We start from the raw sequence: 20,343 nt of genomic DNA on the forward strand, positions 1-20,343 counted from the left end.
TTGTCTTCAGTTGAAGGTATGAATCAAAATTTATTAAAAACCTGTGTAGGTCTAATACAGCAGAGATACAATTTGTCAACTCTGGACTCATTACTTTATATTACTCCTATGTTGTGCTCAACCACTGCTATTTTTACCATTAAGCATGTGTGAAAACAGGATTTTAATGATTAATTTCTGAAAAAAAAGAAATCACGACGTGCAAAATTTAAAAAGGAAAACATGACATGCAGCCTTTCTCAGTGAAAATAACGGGGAAAGGGCATTTCCAAAGAAAATAAATCCACACCTGCTTTTAATTTCATTCTTGAATCTATTCATGCTCTAATTATTTTCGTATTCATTTTATCATTGAAATTTTAACAGAAATTTTGTCAGTAAATCATTGAATAATATTAACCCAGATATGTCTTCTTTGACTTGCTTTGCACCATTTATCACAAGTCATGGATGAACACATGCTGTATCTGCACTTGCCAATGTTTCCATGACAACACTGACTGGGAATTTCATTACAATGATGCATAACAAGATGCTCCGTCAGAAGCACTTACTTAAAATGATGTGCTAGGAAACGTTTATCCATCAGCCCATTATTTGCCAAGATTACTGTATGAGTGTCCATTGTGATGATGACCCATGTTTTTTAAGTACTGGGTCTCTGCAGACAATTCATCAACTATTTAACAGCAGAGCAAGATTTCCTCCCCCAAGATAAAAGGGGAAAAAAAAAAGACGCATCGATCACTGGAAATTCTCCTTCAATATTAAGGGCTGACAAAAATGAGTGAATGGCAGAGAGATGCAGTGAGATTACCATGGGAACCCACAGCTAACATCTGCATTGGCTACGTTCTAGTCTACCATCATGTATCCACACGCACTTTGAAAATTTCCAGCCTTCATTTTAATGCAGATTTCCAGCGAAATAAGGGCCATACAGCACAGGGAGATAATGTGAAATATAAAAGCATCATTCATTAAAAAAAACAAAAGAAAAGAAACAACGAACAGATCAGTTGTCAGACAAAGACATAAATATAAAAAAAAAAAAAAAAAAAAAATCAAGCAAACCAAGGGATTTCACTGGTATTCAATGATGCATAAAATAAATTAGACATCCTTGCCTTTTGAGGTTGTAAAAATTACAAAAAAAAGAGAGAGAAATGTACTCCCTGTGTATGTTTCAACAGGTAGCACAAGTACCGGTTTATTTACAAATGTTCCTGGAAAATCCAAAATGGAAGATTTTCCAACAGATTTAATCATTATCTCAGAAAGCCACTTCTGACCTTTAACCTAAAATGATCTGGATGGTATAAACAAAATCTCCCTTAAATCTCCCTTAAAGACCAAAATGACCCTGCCACATGAAGAGTGAGAATACCCGCTGCCCTCAACATTGCCATGTTTTATGCCGCTGCAGCTGGAAAACACACTAAAATGCTGCTGGTGGAAAAAAGGAGGAGGAGGACAATCTGCTAACATGTGAGTGGTGTACAGTAAGAATCCTGGTAGGTTTGGTGACTTTAAAGACAGAGCTAGCATCTTTGCCCCTCCCCCACCCCCAATTCCTGTTGCTCAAAAGTGAGCCTCTTTAAAATGTTATGAGAGCTTGACGGCAATTTTCTGCTCCTTCTTCATCATTCTCTGAGCTTCTTTCTCCATCTTTTTCCTCTGCTGCTCCATGAAGCGCTTCTCTCTCTCAGCCATCTTCTGTTGTCTGTTTAAAAAACAAAACACAAAATTATAGTATATATAAAAAAAATAAATAAATAAATAAAAAAGGTGACAGGAAGTGATGTCACACCAAAGCATGTCACCAAAAGCTAGGTCAGCTGAGAATGGGGGAAAACAAAACCCTGCTTTTTGTGCCACTGCTGACAAAGTATTATCAAACACTGTCATCTGGTGGCCATGAAATGAACATACACATTTAGAAAAGTGATGACTGCAAGAAGAAATATAATGGGCCCATTATTCTCGCTGTATTGATGTTGTGTGCAAACAGTGATGTCGCCACAGTTCGGTATCATTTTCTACCAGCACTGAGGGTGCAAGTACCGGCTGGCGTATTCTACTCAATGATAGGTCATCACTCAGACAAATCTTCCACATCAGTGCAAGCATAGGAAGAGAAGTCAAAACCAGAAGCAAAGAAGTAGTTTTTTTTTGTTTGGGGTTTCCCACAAAGTCATCTGTATCTGTATAATCTGTGAATACCTGAACATCTGTAGTGATCATCAAATAGCAGTACAAAAACAAAAAACTAACTAACAACAATAACCCCCTGCCCCTCCCAAAAGAACAAAACAAAAAAACCCCAACATTGTACACTCGTGTTCTAACTACAAAGACGTGAGGTGCACAAACAACCAAAATGCCAAAGTGCAGCTTTCGGCAGCGGATGTAAGACCACTGTTGACGTGCAGTGCCGTTCACGAGGACAAGAGACGGCGAGCATAATGGGCTCACGAGACTTCTTTGAGTTGTGTGAGATAAAAACAAATGAATTAAAATACTTTTATAGAGCTATGTTGTTGTGCAGATAGAATAATTCAAGTTTTTTTTGTTTGTTTTTTTAATCTGAACAAATAACACCATCTATTAGAGCAGGGCCCTATTTCAGGAAGCCGGTTTAGAAAACTCAGAGTGAAAAACGATACTCAGGGTTGAGTAACCCCGAACTGTCCAACTCGGAATATTCGGTTTCAGAAAGGCTGATAACAATTAGTTCAGTCAACGCGGAGTTGCTTTAACCCCAAGTTAAGCGCGCGCACGAGGATACATAAAGCCCTGATTAGTGGAGCACAGATTAAGCGAGTCACCATGGAGACGGAGGGAAAGAAGGCGCGGTCAATGTATTTTACAGCGCTTGAGGCCGAAATTCTGATGGCAGCATATGCCGATAACATGCAAATTCCGCGGAAAAAAAGTAACACAGCCTCAGCTGCAAAAGAAAGGGAGCATGCATGGCAAAACATAGCCGACAGAGTCAATGCGTGAGTGTTAATTTAAACATTGATCTAGGGATTTCCACCCATTTAACACGTTATTTTATTATATTTTATTTTATTTTTTATTTTATACATTTTATTTTGTGATGTGATGTGAGCGCAGGTGCAACCCAACAGGCCCCAAACGTTCCTGGCAGCAAGTAAAAATGAAATATAAAAATATAGTCCAAACAGGTAAGGTGTAATTGTATTATGAGCCATAGTGCTTGGTCTGTTTGTCCCATGTAAATCAATTGCAGTTAGAGGCTACATTAATTTTCTTTCTGTAAGCACTCATTGAAATCATCTGAGCACATTACAAGTACATATTTGTTTACTCTGTATGCTCAAATGTGACCCGTTATAGCCAACAGAAAAAAAAGCGGAGGCCCGAAAAACAGGTGGGGGTCCTCCACCACCACCACTCACAGAGGCTGAGCAGTTGGCTTCCACATTTGTGATAATGTTGGCAGCATCACATATGATCTTCACAGTGCAGACAACACAAATTAGCATCCATTACTATAATGAAATAATTTGTTAGTTTGAAATGCTACAGGGAGCTATGTACCTGTACATTAATGCTGTGGAAAGACTTCCTGTTCACATAGTCTCCTTCATTTACTGAAGGAGCAATGATTGGAATGTGAGTGCCATCTATATAGCCAATCACGCCTGGGAACCGTGAAAATAAATGTAAAATTTAAGTAGTAGTTCAAGTATCACCACATCATGAATTAAGTTTTGGTCATCCTGATACCTGCAATTTTGTGGAATCCCTCTTTGATAAATCTTGTGGGTCTATGACCGGGGAACACCACCAACGAGTACACGAGACGTTTCAGTGCAACTGTAACATTCCTGACTGCCCGACAGACGGTAGCCTTGGAAACCAATATTATACAGAAAGCTCCCGTTTGCAAAAAACCGAAGTGCAATACAAATAATATGTACAGAACTGAGAGAATGTCCGCGATGTGTCACATGAGCAATATTAGGCCTGAGGATGTTATTCAAATGAATTATAGATTGTGCTGAAAAACGGTAACGTTCACACAGAAAATCATCAGGAAATGATAAAATGTCCGAACGCGCTCTAATCACTCTCTCCCGGCAGAGAGCTCTGCGGAGAATTTGGGCTTCAACATCTACTGGCTCTTCAAGGAAGGGGCAGGCCGTGTCTGACACTTCCTACAGTCAGGTTTCTGACAAAGAGGCGGAGAAAGTCAGGGTTAGTTGAAGTAAACCTGCTAGGGGGCAGGTTAGCTTCACGGAGTGTGTCGTCATAGTAACTCGCTCAGAATTAATCTAAACTCGCTTTGTGAAACCGAAAACCCAGAGTTTTCGTTAACTCAGGGTATACTTACTCAGAGTTTGCACTAAACCGGCTTCCTGAAATAGGGCCCTGGGGTGTCAAACTTATATGAGCTGTGGGCCACTGCTGGCACTGTCATCTCATTGGCAATCCACTTTAGTGTTCAAGTAGTACAAAAAACCCCAAACAAACAAGAAAACACCCAAAAATATTTCTGAAAATACAGTGGTGTTTTTTTTTCCCTTTTAATATATTGTATAACAAGACAAAATTGCAAACGTGAACGCAATTCTTTTTCCTCACTCTTAACTAACTGAAGCCATTCATTGAACTACCACATAATGGTACTCTGGTACTCTCTTTCTGGCCACACACATGAAAGGTCTTCTGCTATAATTTTATTCATATTTAACAAAATAAAAATGCAGGCATAAGTTTACACATTAGTTTTTGACTGCTAGCGAAAATTTTTCTCTTTACAAATAACTCTCTTACTGAACTAACACATGTTTGTACTCTCTGCCCATATTGCCTTCATATTAGATAATTTTCTGCTTATAAAAGAACTTATTTTAACATTGCACTCAGCAACAAACAAATCCTCGCCAACAAAAAAAAGTAACTTCAAGGACCAAACTGTCTTATATTTCTAAGTCAATATAAGGGCCGCAAGCACCGGTGACGTGTGCCGCAAGTGGTCCCCGGGCCGCGAGTTTGAGACCCCTGTAATAGAGGATAAGCTAAAGGAAACTAGAGGAACTAAATATGAATTAACTGCTAATAACCAGCTATGTTAACAATCTATGTTTTTTTACACCAAGATTAAGAAATTCTGTTGTAAGACTGGAAGCAAAGATTTCTTATTTTTCAGTTTAGACACCTCTGTCCGCACTGGTAGGTGTGAGGAAGAGATGCAGGGAACCCATGTGTTTGCATAATAAAAGGTTTGATCACTCTCTTGTTTTACATAATTTCCCCCTAGTCTGCAAAAAATTACAATTAAAAAAATAAAATAAAAACAAAAAAAAACAGCATTTCACAGGAGGCATCTACTTGGGGTCATTTAGATGACAGCTAAGAAATCCAACTATAACCTGGTGTGCATTAACACAAGGATTGTGAATAATAATCTTTTACAACTGTGTTGTGTTGTAAAAAATGTTTTTCTGTGTAAATACAGACAGATTGTTGTATGTGGCCATGAAACCTGTTGTTGTGCATTCCTCAGTCTTTACTGCAATCAAATCTGGGTTCAATGACAATGTGTTGGAATTGTATCTTAACATGGTTAATAACATAAAAAACACTCCTTGTTCCTGTTGTTGTGTCATAACTGGTTAGTTAAGGTAGCAAACTGGTATTTGCTGTATATAGAAGCAGATGAACTCTTGACCCATTTACCTGAGCACCTCCTCTGCCTCCCAGGCAGCATCAGACTCATCCTCCCAGGCATTTGTGTCCTCCTGCCAGGTGTCCATTTCACCCAGTTCAGCCTGTGGAAATTGACAGTTTGCAGTCTTATATACAGAGATAACACTATGATAACATTTTAGTCGGGAGCCTTTGATGTCTAATACATCATAAACGTCAGTTCACACAAGAGTGTTGCAAACTGCATCAAAATTTACTGAACCAGTGGAATAAGAGAAGGGGATTGGTGCATTCTTTTGAAGGCTTACTGAGTCATTCTGACATTTGGATGTTCTAAGATTCAAGTCCTGCAGCTTTAATAATTTTTTTCACAAGCCTATTTACTGATAAAACAAGTTTTTCTTTCCTTTGATGGCCAACAACTTCTCCTGCATAATTATAAAATTATTAGCATACAGAGTGTAAAACATAAACAGTCTTCCAACAATAGTGTAACTTACTGAGGGGGGAATGAAAGTCATCATATCCTGAGAGGCTGCCAACCTGCTGGAGAAGCCTGCTGAGCCATCAGGCACCAGATAGTTCAAAGGTTCCCTTTTCTTCAACACAATCTTCAATATGAAAACCAGAAAAAAAGAAGAGGAGCTTAGAGTCAAAGTAAAAGGAGTTAATGTTGAATCGCTGCTCAACTATTAATAGGAAGGACAAGCTGAGATTTTCAAGCAATCACACTGTTACACTACAAAAATTGTATGTCTAGAAATGACAAACCCAACATTTTAAAAGCACTTTACTTCTGCACTAAAACAACTTCTAATCAGTGGCTGCAGGAATTATCAGGCTATGTATCAAAAGAAGATGTTTTAATCAAAAGCCATGGGTTTGGATCACAAGAAACATTTAATCGCATTCAAAGCATTAATAGCAAAACCTTTACTCTTTACTGTATCTGGATGCCTACAGAATATTTATGTCATGCTTCTTGGTTTAGACACCAGTTAAGAATTTGCTAAAAATAAACAAATAGAGTTATATATTAGATGCCATTTCTTGTTATTACAGGAAATCAAAGCTAAAGTTTTAATATTGCAATGGAATACATAAATGAAACTCTGCACTGCGTGTCTCTTGTTTTACATCTGCCCATTTCTAAACTGAGTAAAAAACAAAAACTAAGATCGACACTGTTTGTGCAAATTACTTCTAGATGCTACTCTTAAGTTTCTAATAGAATATACATTTTATTAACAGCCCCTCGTAAGTAGCCTGACACCAGCTACAGTTATAATATTATTCTTAGAATTTTCTGTGGCATGGATCCATTTAAAACAGTTGGAAAACAAATAGTAGCCTTTCCCTTTGAAGCGGCAACTTTTTTTCCGCATCTTCATTGTATTTTGTATCATGTTTGCTTAAGTCAAACACAATAGTCACGGCTTCTTCTTTTTTTTTGCTATTACAGTTTTTCCTCATTTACAAAAATAACCGCTTTTCCATCTCATTGTAATGACACCTTGTAATGTCACATTGTAATGACACCTACGACTCTTCAGTTAAAAAAGAAAAAAAAGCCAACCACATAAACAAACTATAAATTCCATGACGTAGAGTGGCCCTATTACACTTCACCTTATTTTCTGTCATATTTACACTGGTATAATTGTGTATACTCAGCAAACATTGTCAAAGTGTTCACCACAATTAAGGAGCTGAGCCTCACAGGTGAAGTTTACTTAATAAAAGACAAATTTAAAGGGGTTATACACTTTCATAGACACAGCACAAACTGCTTTGACTTGTTGCAGACATACCTTCTGTGTTTTCCTGATGGTGGGAGCCATGTCTTTGAAGTAGTCCGGCTCTTCATCTACATCGTTGGGTGGAGGGGAGACATTGCCGTTGCCACCTTCAATCTTAATACTTGTAGGAGCCTCTTCATCCCAAGAGCTCCATTCCTCAATCTCTGGCTGTGCAGACAAAAATAAACTAATAAAAACACAATAGTGCCTGAAAGTTATTTGTTTATGAAAACAAGAAAATTGTGTCTCCTGTATGGCAGCCTCTTCTCAAAGCAGCTGCTGATGACTACTGCAGTACATGCCTGTTTTGGTACAGATGATGAAAAATCCACTGTTGTTGGGAGAGTTATTTGATCACCACTGAGTTTGCGGCCCCTTCCAGTCCTGTGTTACACAATGAAATTAAACTCTCCATTATTATAAAAAGCAGAAACTGCACATTACAGAACACCACAATCAAATCTCTTTACTGTGCATTGTGACAACCTTGCATCCAGCACATGCACAAAAAAGGATCTCTAGTTGTGGAGCTGATGCATGCAAAAATCGTGGTAAATGCTGTGAGTTGCTGTGAGTTTCATAAAGCTAGAACAATATTTTTTAAATCCATATCTCCTATTTTATTTTCAAAAATATCGTAGTAGTGTAAAGATAAATGTCTCATACATGCTGTAATGGACAATGTATTTGTGCTTACCTGCATATTAACCTTTTAAAGAAAGAAAGAAAGCTGGCTAGGCATGTGCAGATCTTAAATAGACGGAACTGAGAGATGGCCATGATGAAATTGAGCTGGTGGGAAAGAAAAGGAAAGATTTCTGCATCTGATTTTGCAAGTACGGACATGACTTGTATGCTCCACTTGCAGCAAAGCAGACGAATATTTACACAGGACTGCGCGAAAACAAAATCTGTAAGAGTTTATAAACGCTTAATCTCGAGAGCCGTGCCACGAGCACCTCACTGAAATACGAACCCGTATTTATTCACCATAGAATAAGACCGAGCTTAAGGCTAACGTTAACAATGCAAGTTCTTTACTCATGAAAACAACCGAGCTAATAAAATATGCGTCTCTACAATCATAAAAAAGATACAAACTCACCTTATAAGATGTCAATAGACTGTATGAAAGGCAACTGCTTCCTTCTTGTGTGGCAGAAGAGACAAGTTCATTTATTTGCTAACCTCTGCTTGCTAGCTTAGCCCACAGGAAAACATATTTCTGAACCCTTTTAAACTATTCCTACGACGACACATTGGCGGTGACAGTTTAATTCACTGTTATGTCAAAACAATGGAGGTATCAGCTCCGCAACCCAGTTTTGTTTCATGACAAAAGTCCTAAATTTGTGTCGTCTCTCGTCTCTGTCCCATGGCTGCCATCTTTGAACTGGGAGGAGCAGAAACACAGGAAGCGTGATTGTGCTGTATTCAAGTGCTGTTGGAAAAAAAAGGGAGAGTATGGCTTTATACTTTATGGCGAAAAACGTGCACTACAGATTTTGGCTTTGAGAGTGTTGATGGTCACATATAGAGAAGGTCAGTGTCTTTGTGGACCTACAGAAAGCATATACAGCATCATAGGGTGCCAAGAGAGGAACTGTGGTATTGCACGAGGAAGTCAAAAGTGGTAGACAAGTATTTGAGGGTGATACAGGACACGTATGAGGACAGCGAGATTACATCAGACATCGGCTCTGAGCCCCTTCTTGAAAAATATTTGCATATTTCAATTTATACACGTTCAAAATACAAACTAGAAGTAATTATAAAAATTACAACGCGCTGGTAAATATCTATAGATACTTCTCAAAAACGTTTAGAGAGACACGCGTCTCCCTTATATTTATCCTTTATTATTGTCGTCTTGCTTGTTTGTAAACTGAACGCATCGTGACGTCATCACAAAGACCCAATCAATACACAACGCCAACGGAAGTGGCATATTTGAAATCTGGCAGTTGAAGTCGAGCCTTTTTCCCCGTGTATTGTGCTGTAATTCCCGTCGCAAGAGACTTTTTTGTGGCAGGCCTAAACACGGTGAGATGGTTTTCGCTTTACTGCACTTTAACGTCATGTTTTTAAAAATGTTCTAATGCGTGTTTAACTTCACTTGAGTGCGCGAGTCTTCGGCACAGTGGGGAGATTTGATGAGCAAGTTATCTTGAGCAAAATTGCTACATGCTACCTAGCCGGAAAATAAGCTAGCCCCGATTGTAAACACGAAGCTATCCAGGTTTATAAGGAAAGCATTTGTTCAGTAACTTGTCTTCAACTTGTTATCTAGGTTATTTCTTGCTGCTCACCAAGTCAGCATATAGTACCTTCTAGGTATTCCTCACCTTAGAATGAGAAATCACACAAAACTGGTAACTTAATGTTAATTAAATACTGAGAATTGTCTCAGTGTTGGTTACTCCTTTAACAACAGCTCTGGATTTTTTTTTTTTTTGAATGTCTGCAGTCCTAGCTCCCCATTATTAATAACTGTTAATAAACGCGTCATATTAACATTAAATTGCATTTTCTGTGCTGGATTTTGTGTTCTTGTTATTCAAGCAAAATGCTTATATTCATTTGGGCTCATTTGTTATTTGTGTTGACTGAACTCATCATTTCAGATGGAGGAAGAGGAGCACACAGACAGAAAGCAGAAACTTGCCATGCTTTATCAAAAGCTTAACAAAATTAAAAAGTATCTCAATGAAGGTAACAAAGGATTAACAAGTAGTCATGTATGCCAGATGTCTGCATTGCCGTGCATAACTGTGACACTTTGTGCTTGTTACAGATGACACAGACAATATTAACCAGGTCATTGGCTCAAACTCACCCGAATCATGCCTTTCATATTTGATGGACTTGGAGAAAAAAGGAGACCCTCACTTGGGTAGTAATCACCTCACCAGGCTCATTGACTTTTATACCAGGGTGTTCTCCAATATGCCACTGGGAAAACACTGTCATAATGAGAGCTACGCAAGGATGTTGGTCAGATTTGCAGAGCTGAAAGCGTGAGTAGAAATCCTGTTCTTGGTTTAATTATATTTTCATCTGTGCATTCACTGGGTCATTTATTTTTTTTTTTTTCTATTAGAATTCAAGATGTCAGTGAGGCAGAGCCTAACTTCAACGTGGCAAGGTCCCACAGCCAGAATTTTGCATTTGTCCACATTGCACATGCACAGTTTGAGATTTCTCAAGGTAGACATGTGATGTTTGTCCTTCAAAACATGTGCCAGTTCTCAAGAAATGCTATGTAGAATATTTCATTTAATCTCTAACACTTTACCAGGCAACGCAAAGAGAGGCATCTACATATTGCAGAATGCTGTTCAGGTGGGTGCCCAACCGAAAGAACAGCTGGAGGCTGCTTTGCGAAGAATTCAGAATGGAAAAGCACAACTATGGAGTTCAGAGGATAAGGAAAATTTACCAGGTGAGCATTCATGTCTATCTTGTGTCATTATATACATGTTGCTGTTTGACTTGACTGTCCAGCAGTAGAAGGTCACAATAGAGCTCAAATGTAATAATGCCCTTTTCCCAATCATGCTTTTCTCTTCTAAATATTTTGTTTTCTTTCTGTCAGTACCAAACAGTGATGCACAGGACTCTGTCAAAAAAGGCTCAGAGTTACAAAAAGTAAGCAGAACGTCAGATGGGACAGGTGACTTGCAGCTCTCAAGTATTTTTAGTTCAGGGTAAGAATAAAGTGGTTCTCAACCTCCCAGAAGGCTTTTTCTAAGGGGGAACATCTGACATTTTTTGTTCTCTGTCCTTCAGGAGGGACTCCCTTGGTGGAGCACCAGATGACCAACTACCAGGCTGGAGGACAGGATCTCAGCGCAAGAGAGCAGTTGGAATGGTCTGTGGGGTTTGTTTTTGTTTTGTTTTTTTCCACTTGAAACTGTTCCGTGTTACCCATTACCAAAAGGTCTTTGAGGATCCCAAGTTCTGCTCTTACATTTTTGCTTTGTAGCCAGCAAGAGTTCCCATAGTACCTTTCTCTATCCCAGAAAAGGATGATGATGATGATGACTACAATAATAGCAGGGTCTCCAAAGGAAGCGATGCATCAATCCCCACAAGTTTGTCCAGGTATGTTTATGTTTATTTATTTTGGTTAAAATGTAGTGAATGTAGGCAGGGGGTGGGATGATCTGAGAAATACAATTGAAATATATGTAATTAAGTGAATTTACTTTGCGTGTAATGTCCTGCAGTGTCAATGAAACCTATATCAGAGTTTTTGTTCATGCTTAATTTGTGTCACTGTCTTAGGCAAACATCTGGTTCAAATATGAACCCAATATTTGGGCTATCCTCCTCAAAGAACAGTGCTGTGGATCGGGATATAGTGTGTGTTCAAGTGAGTACAAATAAACGTATTTGTACCTCTCAAATTCCACACTTGGTGGCTTTCGTTTCTAATGATCTGTTGTGTGAAGAACCTTAGCTTGAGCCAAAGAAAGAAACGTTGAATCCTTTTTTGTGTGTGTGTGTGTGTGTGTGTGTGTGTGTGTGTGTGTGTGTGTGTGTGTGTGTGTGTGTGTGTGTGTGTTCTCAGCAGGCAGCTCTTAGTCCAGAGAAATCCACCTGGGAGGACCAGGCAGCCATAGACTCAACCACAACTCTCCTTCACACATGTTACACAAAGAACGCCTCAAGAATGGAAGGTACTACATTACATATTTCCATGTGGAATCTTATTTTCTATAGTTGTGAGAATGAAAGACACTGTGTCCCCTTCTCTGTTTTCATGACTGTTTTCCTTTCTAGCAGATGTAACTTACAATTTCGATCAGGTCGTCAATTCCAACTCTCCTGAGTCATGTTGGGCATACCTGACTAACCTGGAGAAGAGAGGGAACCCTCACACAGACATCAACCTTCTGAATAAGCTCAAGGACTGTTACTCTAAAGTCTTCTTCAAGCTGCCAGTCAGACAATACAGCAAAAATGCCACCTACGCCAGAATACTAGTCCGATATGCAGAACTAAAAGGGTGAGTGCCCCATCATATCATTCACAATAATACCAATATAAATTTTTATAAAAGTGTTAAATCATGATATCAATGATTCGTTGGAGCCATGCGTTTATGTTTCTCAGTGGGCAAAACAATGAGACAAAGCCAAGCATGTCTCAGCCACATGCCAGCCTCCTAATTTAACAGCTTTCAACAAAGCACAGTACTCTGCTAAATTTCTGCTAAAGGTGGGAACAAGATTTTTAGATTTGAATCTTTTTATGTGGCTCCTAAAGAGTTGCAAGGTTGTTTTTTTTTTTTTTTTTTTTTTTTTTATGTTAAATTAAAAATTGTTAAGTTATACTTGGAGTTACAAGGAATACACTACCTGGGCTGCTTTTGCACTTACATTTGACTTATCCTTTGGATATAATGCTGTCGTTATGGTTGCATTGGTACTGCTAGCACCTTGTGGCAATAAATTCACACTTTGAATTAGGTTGTCACTGGAAAAACAAAGATGGAAAATGCAATGCATTTTGTTTTAACTAATAAATCTTCTGCCTGCAAGCTGCAATCACTGATAAAACATTTTTTCTATAATATAATTTATATCTTTATTGCAAATTTCCTTGAAATGTTGTGAAATGATCGGTAGTCACCTGAAATGGTTTTCCAACAGTCTTGAAGGAGTTCCCAGAGATGCTGAACATGTGTTGGCCCTTTTGCCTTCAGTCTGCGGTCCATTTCATCCCAAACCATCTTAATTGGTTTAGATCAGCTGGTCCTACCAAATGTAAACCAGATGGGATGGAATGTCGCTGCAGGATGCTGTGGTGGCCAAGTTGGTTCAGTGTGCCTTCATTTTGGAGTAAATCCCCAACAGTGTCACCAGCAAAGCACCCACACACCATCACACCACCTCCTCCGTACTTCACGATGGAAACCATGCATGTGGAGACGATCTGTTCACCTTTTCTGCGTCACCCAAAGATGGAACCAAAGATCTCGAATTTGGATCTCAAATTTGGACTCACCAGACCAAGCACAGATTTCCACTAGTCTAATGTCCATTCCCTATGTTTCTTGGCCCAAACAAATCTCTTTTCTTTTCTTAGTAGCTGTTTGACCCTAAAGGCCTGATTCAGTCTTGCCTGAACAGTTGACGTAGAAATGTGTCTAGTAGAACTCTATGTGGCATTTATCTGCTCTAATCTGTTGTGCTGTTAACTTGTGGTTTCTGAGGCTAGTGACTCGAATGACTTTATCCTCAGCAGCAGAGGTGAATCTTGGTCTTCCTTTCCTGGGGCGGTCCTTGTGTGAGCCAGTTTCATCATAGCGCTTGATAGTTTTTGCGACTGTACTTGAGGACACAGTCAAAGTTTAAGCAATTTTCCGGACTGACTGACCTTCAGTTCTTAAAGTAATGATGGACTGTCATTTCTCTTTACTTAGCTGATTTGTCCTTGCCATAATATGAATTCTAACAGTTGTCAAATAGAGCTGTCAGCTGTGTACCGACCTGACTTCTGCACAGCACAACAGATGGTCCCAACCCCATTAAGAGGGAAAGAAATTACATAGTGAAATGCTGACAAGGCACAACTGTGAAGTGAAAACCATTTCAGGTGACTATATCATGAAACCCACTGACAGAAGACCAAGGTTTTGCAGTGCTGTCAACTGTCCACATAGCCTTTCAGTCCCTCCAAAAAAAACATTGGCACAACCAAATGATAGCTATCAGTACTGCTCTTTAAGTGTATCATTGTTTCCTTTTTCTTCTGGAGGATCGAGGATCCAGATGAAGCACAGGACCACTTCATAGTTGCAAGATCCAACTGCAAAGCCTTTGCCTTTGTCCACATAGCACATGCCCAGTTTGAGGTCTCTCAAGGTATGTAATTTTCTGGAACCACATTCTCAAAACAAAAAGCTGAAAATAAGGAGCAACTCATACAAATAAGGACATTGTTTTGCACAACTTCAAGACTCCTCCTTGAAGAATTTAAATTTAAAGGTGGCACCACTTTAGAAAAATAATAGGTAGTTCAGAGCTGCAATGTACTGCTGTAAAAGCAACTAATTAAGTCGGTGCTTTAGAAAAACAGTATTGCCATAACTGAAGCCAGTTGCAGTAGTGTAACTTTATTACAGAAAGATCATTGTAATCAGTAATCACAATGTCTTTAATGAATGTCTATCTCAGTGTAATCTGTTACAATAAGGTCCCATATACACCTGGAAGGAACATCATTTTTGTCTAGATCTGATCGATGGATCACTATGTCTGCATAGTTTATTCAAAATGCATGCCAAACATTTGTTAGCGAGTGAAAAGTTTTGTCTGTATTTTGTGTTGTTTAGCCATAAGAATGTCTACTAATCAATCAATCGTTCATTAAAACATAATTGAAGTGCCATTTATTTATGCCCCTACTATCCTCTTTTTAGGTAATGTCAACAAAGCAACTTCAATTCTGCACAAAGCCCACACTTTAAATGCGAAGCCAGCCGAGCTCCTGGACATGGCCATACATAACCTTAAAGCTGGAGAGAAACAGCTACTGCCCACCAGTGAGGAGGACCCTCCCACAGGTAGAGATCTAAGTCAGTTCATTGTATGGGTCAAAACTTGAACATGCTTTTAAATTTAAATTAAATTTAAATACATTGTTATTTTTTAAATGCATTATATATTTTCCAAATTTCTTTTAGATTTGCAAGCAAGTGCTCCCGTAATGTCTGCATGTGGTGGAATCCAGGAAGTACAGCTTCCTGCTCGGGTCCCTGTCAGACGTTCAGTAGAGCAGCCTAAACCTGCGAGCAGGGAGCCTTTATCGGAGTGGAAGATCCCAACTTCCATCAACCGGCATGTTTCTCCTGAGGTCTGATGGCCCTTTTTAAATCTACTGCTAAATTTTTAGATACACAGATTTTAGCTTGTTTTTTTTCTACATGCAAGCTGGTGTTAGCTTATGTCTTCCCTGTGAAATATCCAAAGACTTGGTGGGTGTTTATTATCTTCATTCAGAACATGTATGTAAACATTTATTTTGGTTATGTCTCAAAACCTTAAACGTTTTTTTTGTTGTTGGGTTTTTTTCCCCCCCTTATAAGGTTAAACAGACAACGCCCCCTGAACCTAGACCCATTCCTCGTCTGGCAGAGTCTTTCCTTACGCCATCCCTCCAACTTCCATCCAAAGTTAACTCACAAACAGTCTGCGAAACACCTAACAGCAATAGATATCCAGCTGCTAACAGGTAATACTCTGACTTGGGTATTTGTGAAATCTCTCTTTAAATATGCAGCATAAGCAAAAGTGTTTTTTCATATCTGTAATTCTGCTCTTTAGTTTCCATTGGGAACGGTGTTTAAATATATGCTTTATTGTAGGGTTCTAAAAAGTTGCGCTAAAAGTCAATTCTACTTCAAATCAATAAGCTAATACATTTGTATTCTAGAATATTTCTATCGAAATAAAATGTCACACTCTGCATACCTGTATTTGTCTCCTCTCAGCTTCATTACTCCTGTTGTAAAGAGAGGCCCTGAAGTGTCTTCCTCTGCAGCAGCGGCACACAGAGCTGGGCCTGCTCAGCAGCCATGCACACCTCTAAATCAAACGTTGTGTGCCCAGACACCACAGGTATATGTTCATGCCCTCCTTTTGGTTTTGTCTTATACATTTAAAAAAAACCCAACAACATACTGTGGAGTTTTTTGTTTTTGTTTTGTTTGTTTGTTTTTAATTAAAGATTTTAGATGTGTGTGGGGAAAAGCACTTGATAGTATAAACATTTTTTTTTCCAGCTTGACTGAACAGTAAACAGTCATTTGAATGCCAAGTAGACAGAGTTCAGTCAGTTGGAAATATCAGCAGTAATTTAAATACTACTCTCAACTTTAATGAGAAACTGTATCTTTGTTTGGATCTCATTTTAGGCTTCCCTCAGTGCGTTGTCCAATGAATCCATTACGATTAAGGGGAAGCAGTTCTTCATTCTGAAGATGATTGGACGCGGGGGATCGAGTAAGGTAACAACAGTGTTAAGGAGTTCCCATAATGCCAAAAACATTTCACCACAGTCTGACAGTCCAGTCGGCCTCTGATCTTGTATTTTAAACAACTGCTTGTTTTCCCCCTCCAGGTTTACCAGGTGCTCGATCATAAAAAGCAGCTGTATGCAGTGAAATATGTGAACCTCGAGGAGGCCGATGCCCAGACTATAGAGAGTTACAAAAATGAAATTGAACATCTGAACCACCTGCAGCAGTACAGCGACCAGATTATAAAGCTCTATGACTAGTGAGTGCACAGCCTATCCAGAAATTATTTTTAAATTAGGCAGCCTTTTTTTCTATTGTTTACCTGAAGTATACATCTCTGCCTCAATAAATGTCCTGATGGTTGTGTTTTTTGTGGGTTGTTTGTTTCTTTCAGTGAAATAACCAACAGCTACATCTACATGCTGATGGAGTGTGGAAACTTGGATCTGAACACGTGGTTGCGAAACCGCAAAACTGTGAACCCTCTAGAGAGGAAGTTCTACTGGAAGAACATGCTGGAGGCCGTCCACACCATCCACAAACACGGTTCATTTCTCTTGTGCCTCCCACTATCAGTTGACTACCACTTTCATTGTTGTTCAAATGTCATAAATGTCATAGTAACTGATGGTCACTTCTAACCACTGCATGTGTGTTCTGTATAGGAATTATCCACAGCGACTTGAAACCAGCTAACTTTGTCATAGTGAATGCTTCGCTGAAACTGATCGACTTTGGCATCGCAAACAGAATCCAACCAGATGTAACGAGCATCATGAAGGATTCACAAGTAAGTCATACTAATTAATACACTGAACCTCTCGTGTGTCATGTCAGCTTGGGTCCCAAGCAATCAAACTACAAAGGAATGAAATTGCTGGAAAACAATCTGGTGGACTCTAGAGGGGTGATGATATCTGTGCTAGACTGTCCAATATAGCCTGATAGTCAGACATTTTCTGGTTAGCATGGTCAATGTCTGCATACCTCCAGTCCCAGGCTACAAATGGTATCTGTTCCAGAGTCTTTCAGATAAGATGGATGGAGGGCCACGGTCATTTCTTCCAATAGACCAGCAGATGTTTTGACATCGCAGGAAAAAGCACAGATGAATTAATAACACAGATGTATGAATGAGTGCATTCCACTAAGGTGCGGCCCAGATGCTTGTCGGCCTGTGATCATGGCCTACTGGGAAAGTTACAGCAACAGAGCCATTGTTAAAGAAATTTATTTCACCTGTGTGGGTTTTTTTTTTTTTTTTTTTTTTTTTTTTTTGGAGGATTTTTTTCTTCTTCTTTTGCTTTAATAAATCAAAATCTCTGCAGGGGTGGTGTCCTAAGTATATTGTAGCATCTTTGAAACGACCTGCTGAAGTTCAAAAAACAGAATGGTCTTTAAAGGAAAGAGAGAGAGAATATCTAGCGAGCGGCTTTTCACTGGGTAAAAATGCCAATCAGAGGAAGGCTGAAGCAGAGCTAAAACGGCAACTCTTCAGACACTGGATGAAGTCAGGGATTGCACCAAGATACAGAAGAATGATTTTGAACTTCAAACCATGCAAAGCAACTCTAAATGAGCATACTGTGAGGGACAACAGAAAATGACAGTTTTCTAATTTAAGTTCTGTTAAATAAGTTGAAGCTGCAGCTCAGCTTAAGGATGTCAATCAGTTGGGAAAAATGGCTTAACATGTGTAACACGTAATCATTTGTCAACACAGGTAGGAACTCTGAACTATATGCCCCCTGAAGCCATCAAAGACACGTCATCCCAGACAGGAAAAGCACGCTCAAAGGTGTGTTACTTTCGTTTTTACTGATTTGACAGAGTCACTAACCAAACCGAGAATGCAACAGTAGGTAAGACACCTTCTGCTAATTTTGTTCAACAGATCAGCCCCAAAGGTGACGTGTGGTCCCTCGGATGTATTCTGTACTGTATGACTTACGGGAAGACTCCGTTCCAAAGCATCACCAACCAGATCAGCAAGCTGCACGCCATCATCGATCCCTCCCATAAAATAGAGTTTCCTGACATCTCGGAGAAGGATTTGCTCGATGTGTTGAAGGTGAAACGATGCCATAGATGGGACTTCTGTGTTACAGTTTTACACACATTAAAATGAGAATCTGTCCAATCAATTGTTGATGAGTGTTTATTAGAAGTGTTACTGAGGTCATGTAAAATAAAAATATTCAGCTTTTGTTTTGTTTTGTTTTTTTTGTTGTTGTTTTTTTTCCTTTTACCAGAGATGCTTGGTACGAAACCCCAGAGAGAGAATTGCCATTGCAGAACTGCTGGAGCATCCGTATCTGCAGCTCAAACCACAAGCATCACCTGAACCAGGTACATGTACATCAATCAGTAACAAGTTTGTGTACTAAGAAGATGCCAGGTTAACGTTAGAAATTCACCTGTACTCTGTTCCAGAATATCCTTCTAACAACGATCTTAAGAAGATCCTGACAGACCTCGCAGCCCTCCAGTCTCCAAACAGCATCATTCGAGCTGCTAATGTAAGAATAACTTCCCAAAATTTCTTCTCAGACTTCTTAGACAAGTTTCTGAAGCGCTAACTTTGCTCTCTCATCGTCACAGAATTTGGCAAGAATGTGCAGCAGTGGCAGGAAGCTGGATGTTGCAGAGTGTGCAAAGTCATCATCTTAACTGCCCTGGAAAATGTGTTGTGGCTGATTTGGTTCTTTTAAACCACTCATAACCACTAAAGTTTCCCTTTTTTGTGAGATAAACAAAGCAATATCTTTGTTTTTCTTGAAACAAAATAGCACATTGTTTCATTTTTACTCATTAGTAAATATAAGCACAAGCCATTTAGCCATCATTAAAACTACTTGTTTAGTATTGTGTGGTTTAAATCACCAAAAGAACCCCCCAAAAGCTGTGACCTGTAGTCAGAGATGCCAGACATTTGGCAGTGGCTCATTTGGATCCTGTCGGTTGCAGGATGGACTTTCAGTCTCATGGGAATTGACTGGCTTGTTTCAGTGCATCCTGTGAATGCTGTTTCAGATTCTGGGGAGATCAGGAAAAAACTTTGTGTCTGTGTGTTCTTGAACCCTTCCTGAGCAGTTTCAGGGAGTGCTGTTGCCATTACAGGATGTGCTTGGTCTGCAACAGAATTTATGTGGGTAGTACCTTTCAGAAATCCACACGAATGGTAGAATCTCTAAGTGTTACTCACTTAAGTTTGTTTTAATGTTTTGGCTTATCAGTTTGTGCAGTATAGTATAATCCAATAAACATACTGTATTGTACCATAAGAGTTTGTGCTTTGTTTTTTTTCCATTGACATGTAGAAACTTTTTTTTTTCTTGAACCTGAAGCTTCTTCCTGTGAGGGCAGTAATACTATCGAGTTGTAATACCAATGCTTTACACACAAATGTAGAAATTTTCATATACTAATGTAAAAAATACTTATACATTTGTACTGTGAGTTGATAAATAAAATATAAAATAATATATGAAATACATATGAATATATATAAATGAATTACATCACAGGGAACTGTACGGAAGAGGATTAGGGCCACTGGGGGAAAAAAATCTGAGAAAAAAGTAAGAATTGAATTCTGAGATTAAAGTCAGAATTCTGACTTTTTTTCTCAGAATTCAGGAAAAGAAGAAAAAAAAAGAAGACGTGCCCACTTTTTTTTTTTTTTTTCCAGTGGCCCTAATCCTCTTCCGTAAAACTGAAACTCTGCGTCTAGTGAACGATTTTAGACACCTGTACGTACTGCGCACACCACCCTCCCTTTTGACCAATCACGGCCTCACTCGCTGAGGCTGAGGCAGGAAGAAAAGAAGAGCT

The 20,343-nt window shown here is 39.1% G+C and overlaps 2 protein-coding genes across 6 annotated transcripts; one reads left to right on the forward strand and one right to left on the reverse strand.

Annotated features, from left to right (window-relative positions):
- ebag9 (estrogen receptor binding site associated antigen 9) lies at nucleotides 1-8,902 on the reverse strand. The gene is made up of 7 exons (XM_040012680.1): nucleotides 8,587-8,902; nucleotides 8,179-8,273; nucleotides 7,784-7,865; nucleotides 7,494-7,649; nucleotides 6,183-6,293; nucleotides 5,713-5,804; nucleotides 1-1,723 (listed from the first exon to the last, which is right to left on the reverse strand). Exons 2-7 carry the CDS (start codon nucleotides 8,259-8,261, stop codon nucleotides 1,606-1,608), a joined length of 642 nt encoding a protein of 213 aa, XP_039868614.1. The 5' UTR covers nucleotides 8,262-8,273; nucleotides 8,587-8,902; the 3' UTR covers nucleotides 1-1,605.
- A 493-nt stretch (nucleotides 8,903-9,395) lies between these two features.
- Nucleotides 9,396-19,793, forward strand: ttk (ttk protein kinase). 5 transcript variants are annotated; one of them, XM_040012637.1, is made up of 25 exons: nucleotides 9,396-9,524; nucleotides 10,106-10,193; nucleotides 10,276-10,498; nucleotides 10,582-10,688; nucleotides 10,780-10,923; nucleotides 11,077-11,188; nucleotides 11,271-11,361; nucleotides 11,467-11,585; nucleotides 11,769-11,856; nucleotides 12,055-12,163; nucleotides 12,267-12,492; nucleotides 14,247-14,353; nucleotides 14,911-15,054; nucleotides 15,175-15,344; nucleotides 15,577-15,722; nucleotides 15,982-16,108; nucleotides 16,405-16,497; nucleotides 16,611-16,768; nucleotides 16,904-17,055; nucleotides 17,175-17,299; nucleotides 18,233-18,307; nucleotides 18,404-18,580; nucleotides 18,762-18,858; nucleotides 18,943-19,028; nucleotides 19,111-19,793. In XM_040012637.1, exons 2-25 carry the CDS (start codon nucleotides 10,106-10,108, stop codon nucleotides 19,177-19,179), a joined length of 3,033 nt encoding a protein of 1,010 aa, XP_039868571.1. In that variant the 5' UTR covers nucleotides 9,396-9,524; the 3' UTR covers nucleotides 19,180-19,793. The 5 variants fall into 5 exon arrangements, with proteins under 5 accessions (XP_039868571.1, XP_039868572.1, XP_039868573.1 ...); XM_040012638.1 differs by having other exon boundaries at nucleotides 12,270-12,492; XM_040012639.1 differs by having other exon boundaries at nucleotides 12,058-12,163.
- The last annotated feature ends 550 nt before the right edge of the window (nucleotides 19,794-20,343 follow it).

The sequence above is a fragment of the Simochromis diagramma genome, unplaced genomic scaffold (genome assembly GCF_900408965.1).
Source record: "Simochromis diagramma unplaced genomic scaffold, fSimDia1.1 OVJJ01000618.1, whole genome shotgun sequence".
In the NCBI taxonomy this organism is placed as follows: Eukaryota; Metazoa; Chordata; class Actinopteri; order Cichliformes; family Cichlidae; genus Simochromis; species Simochromis diagramma.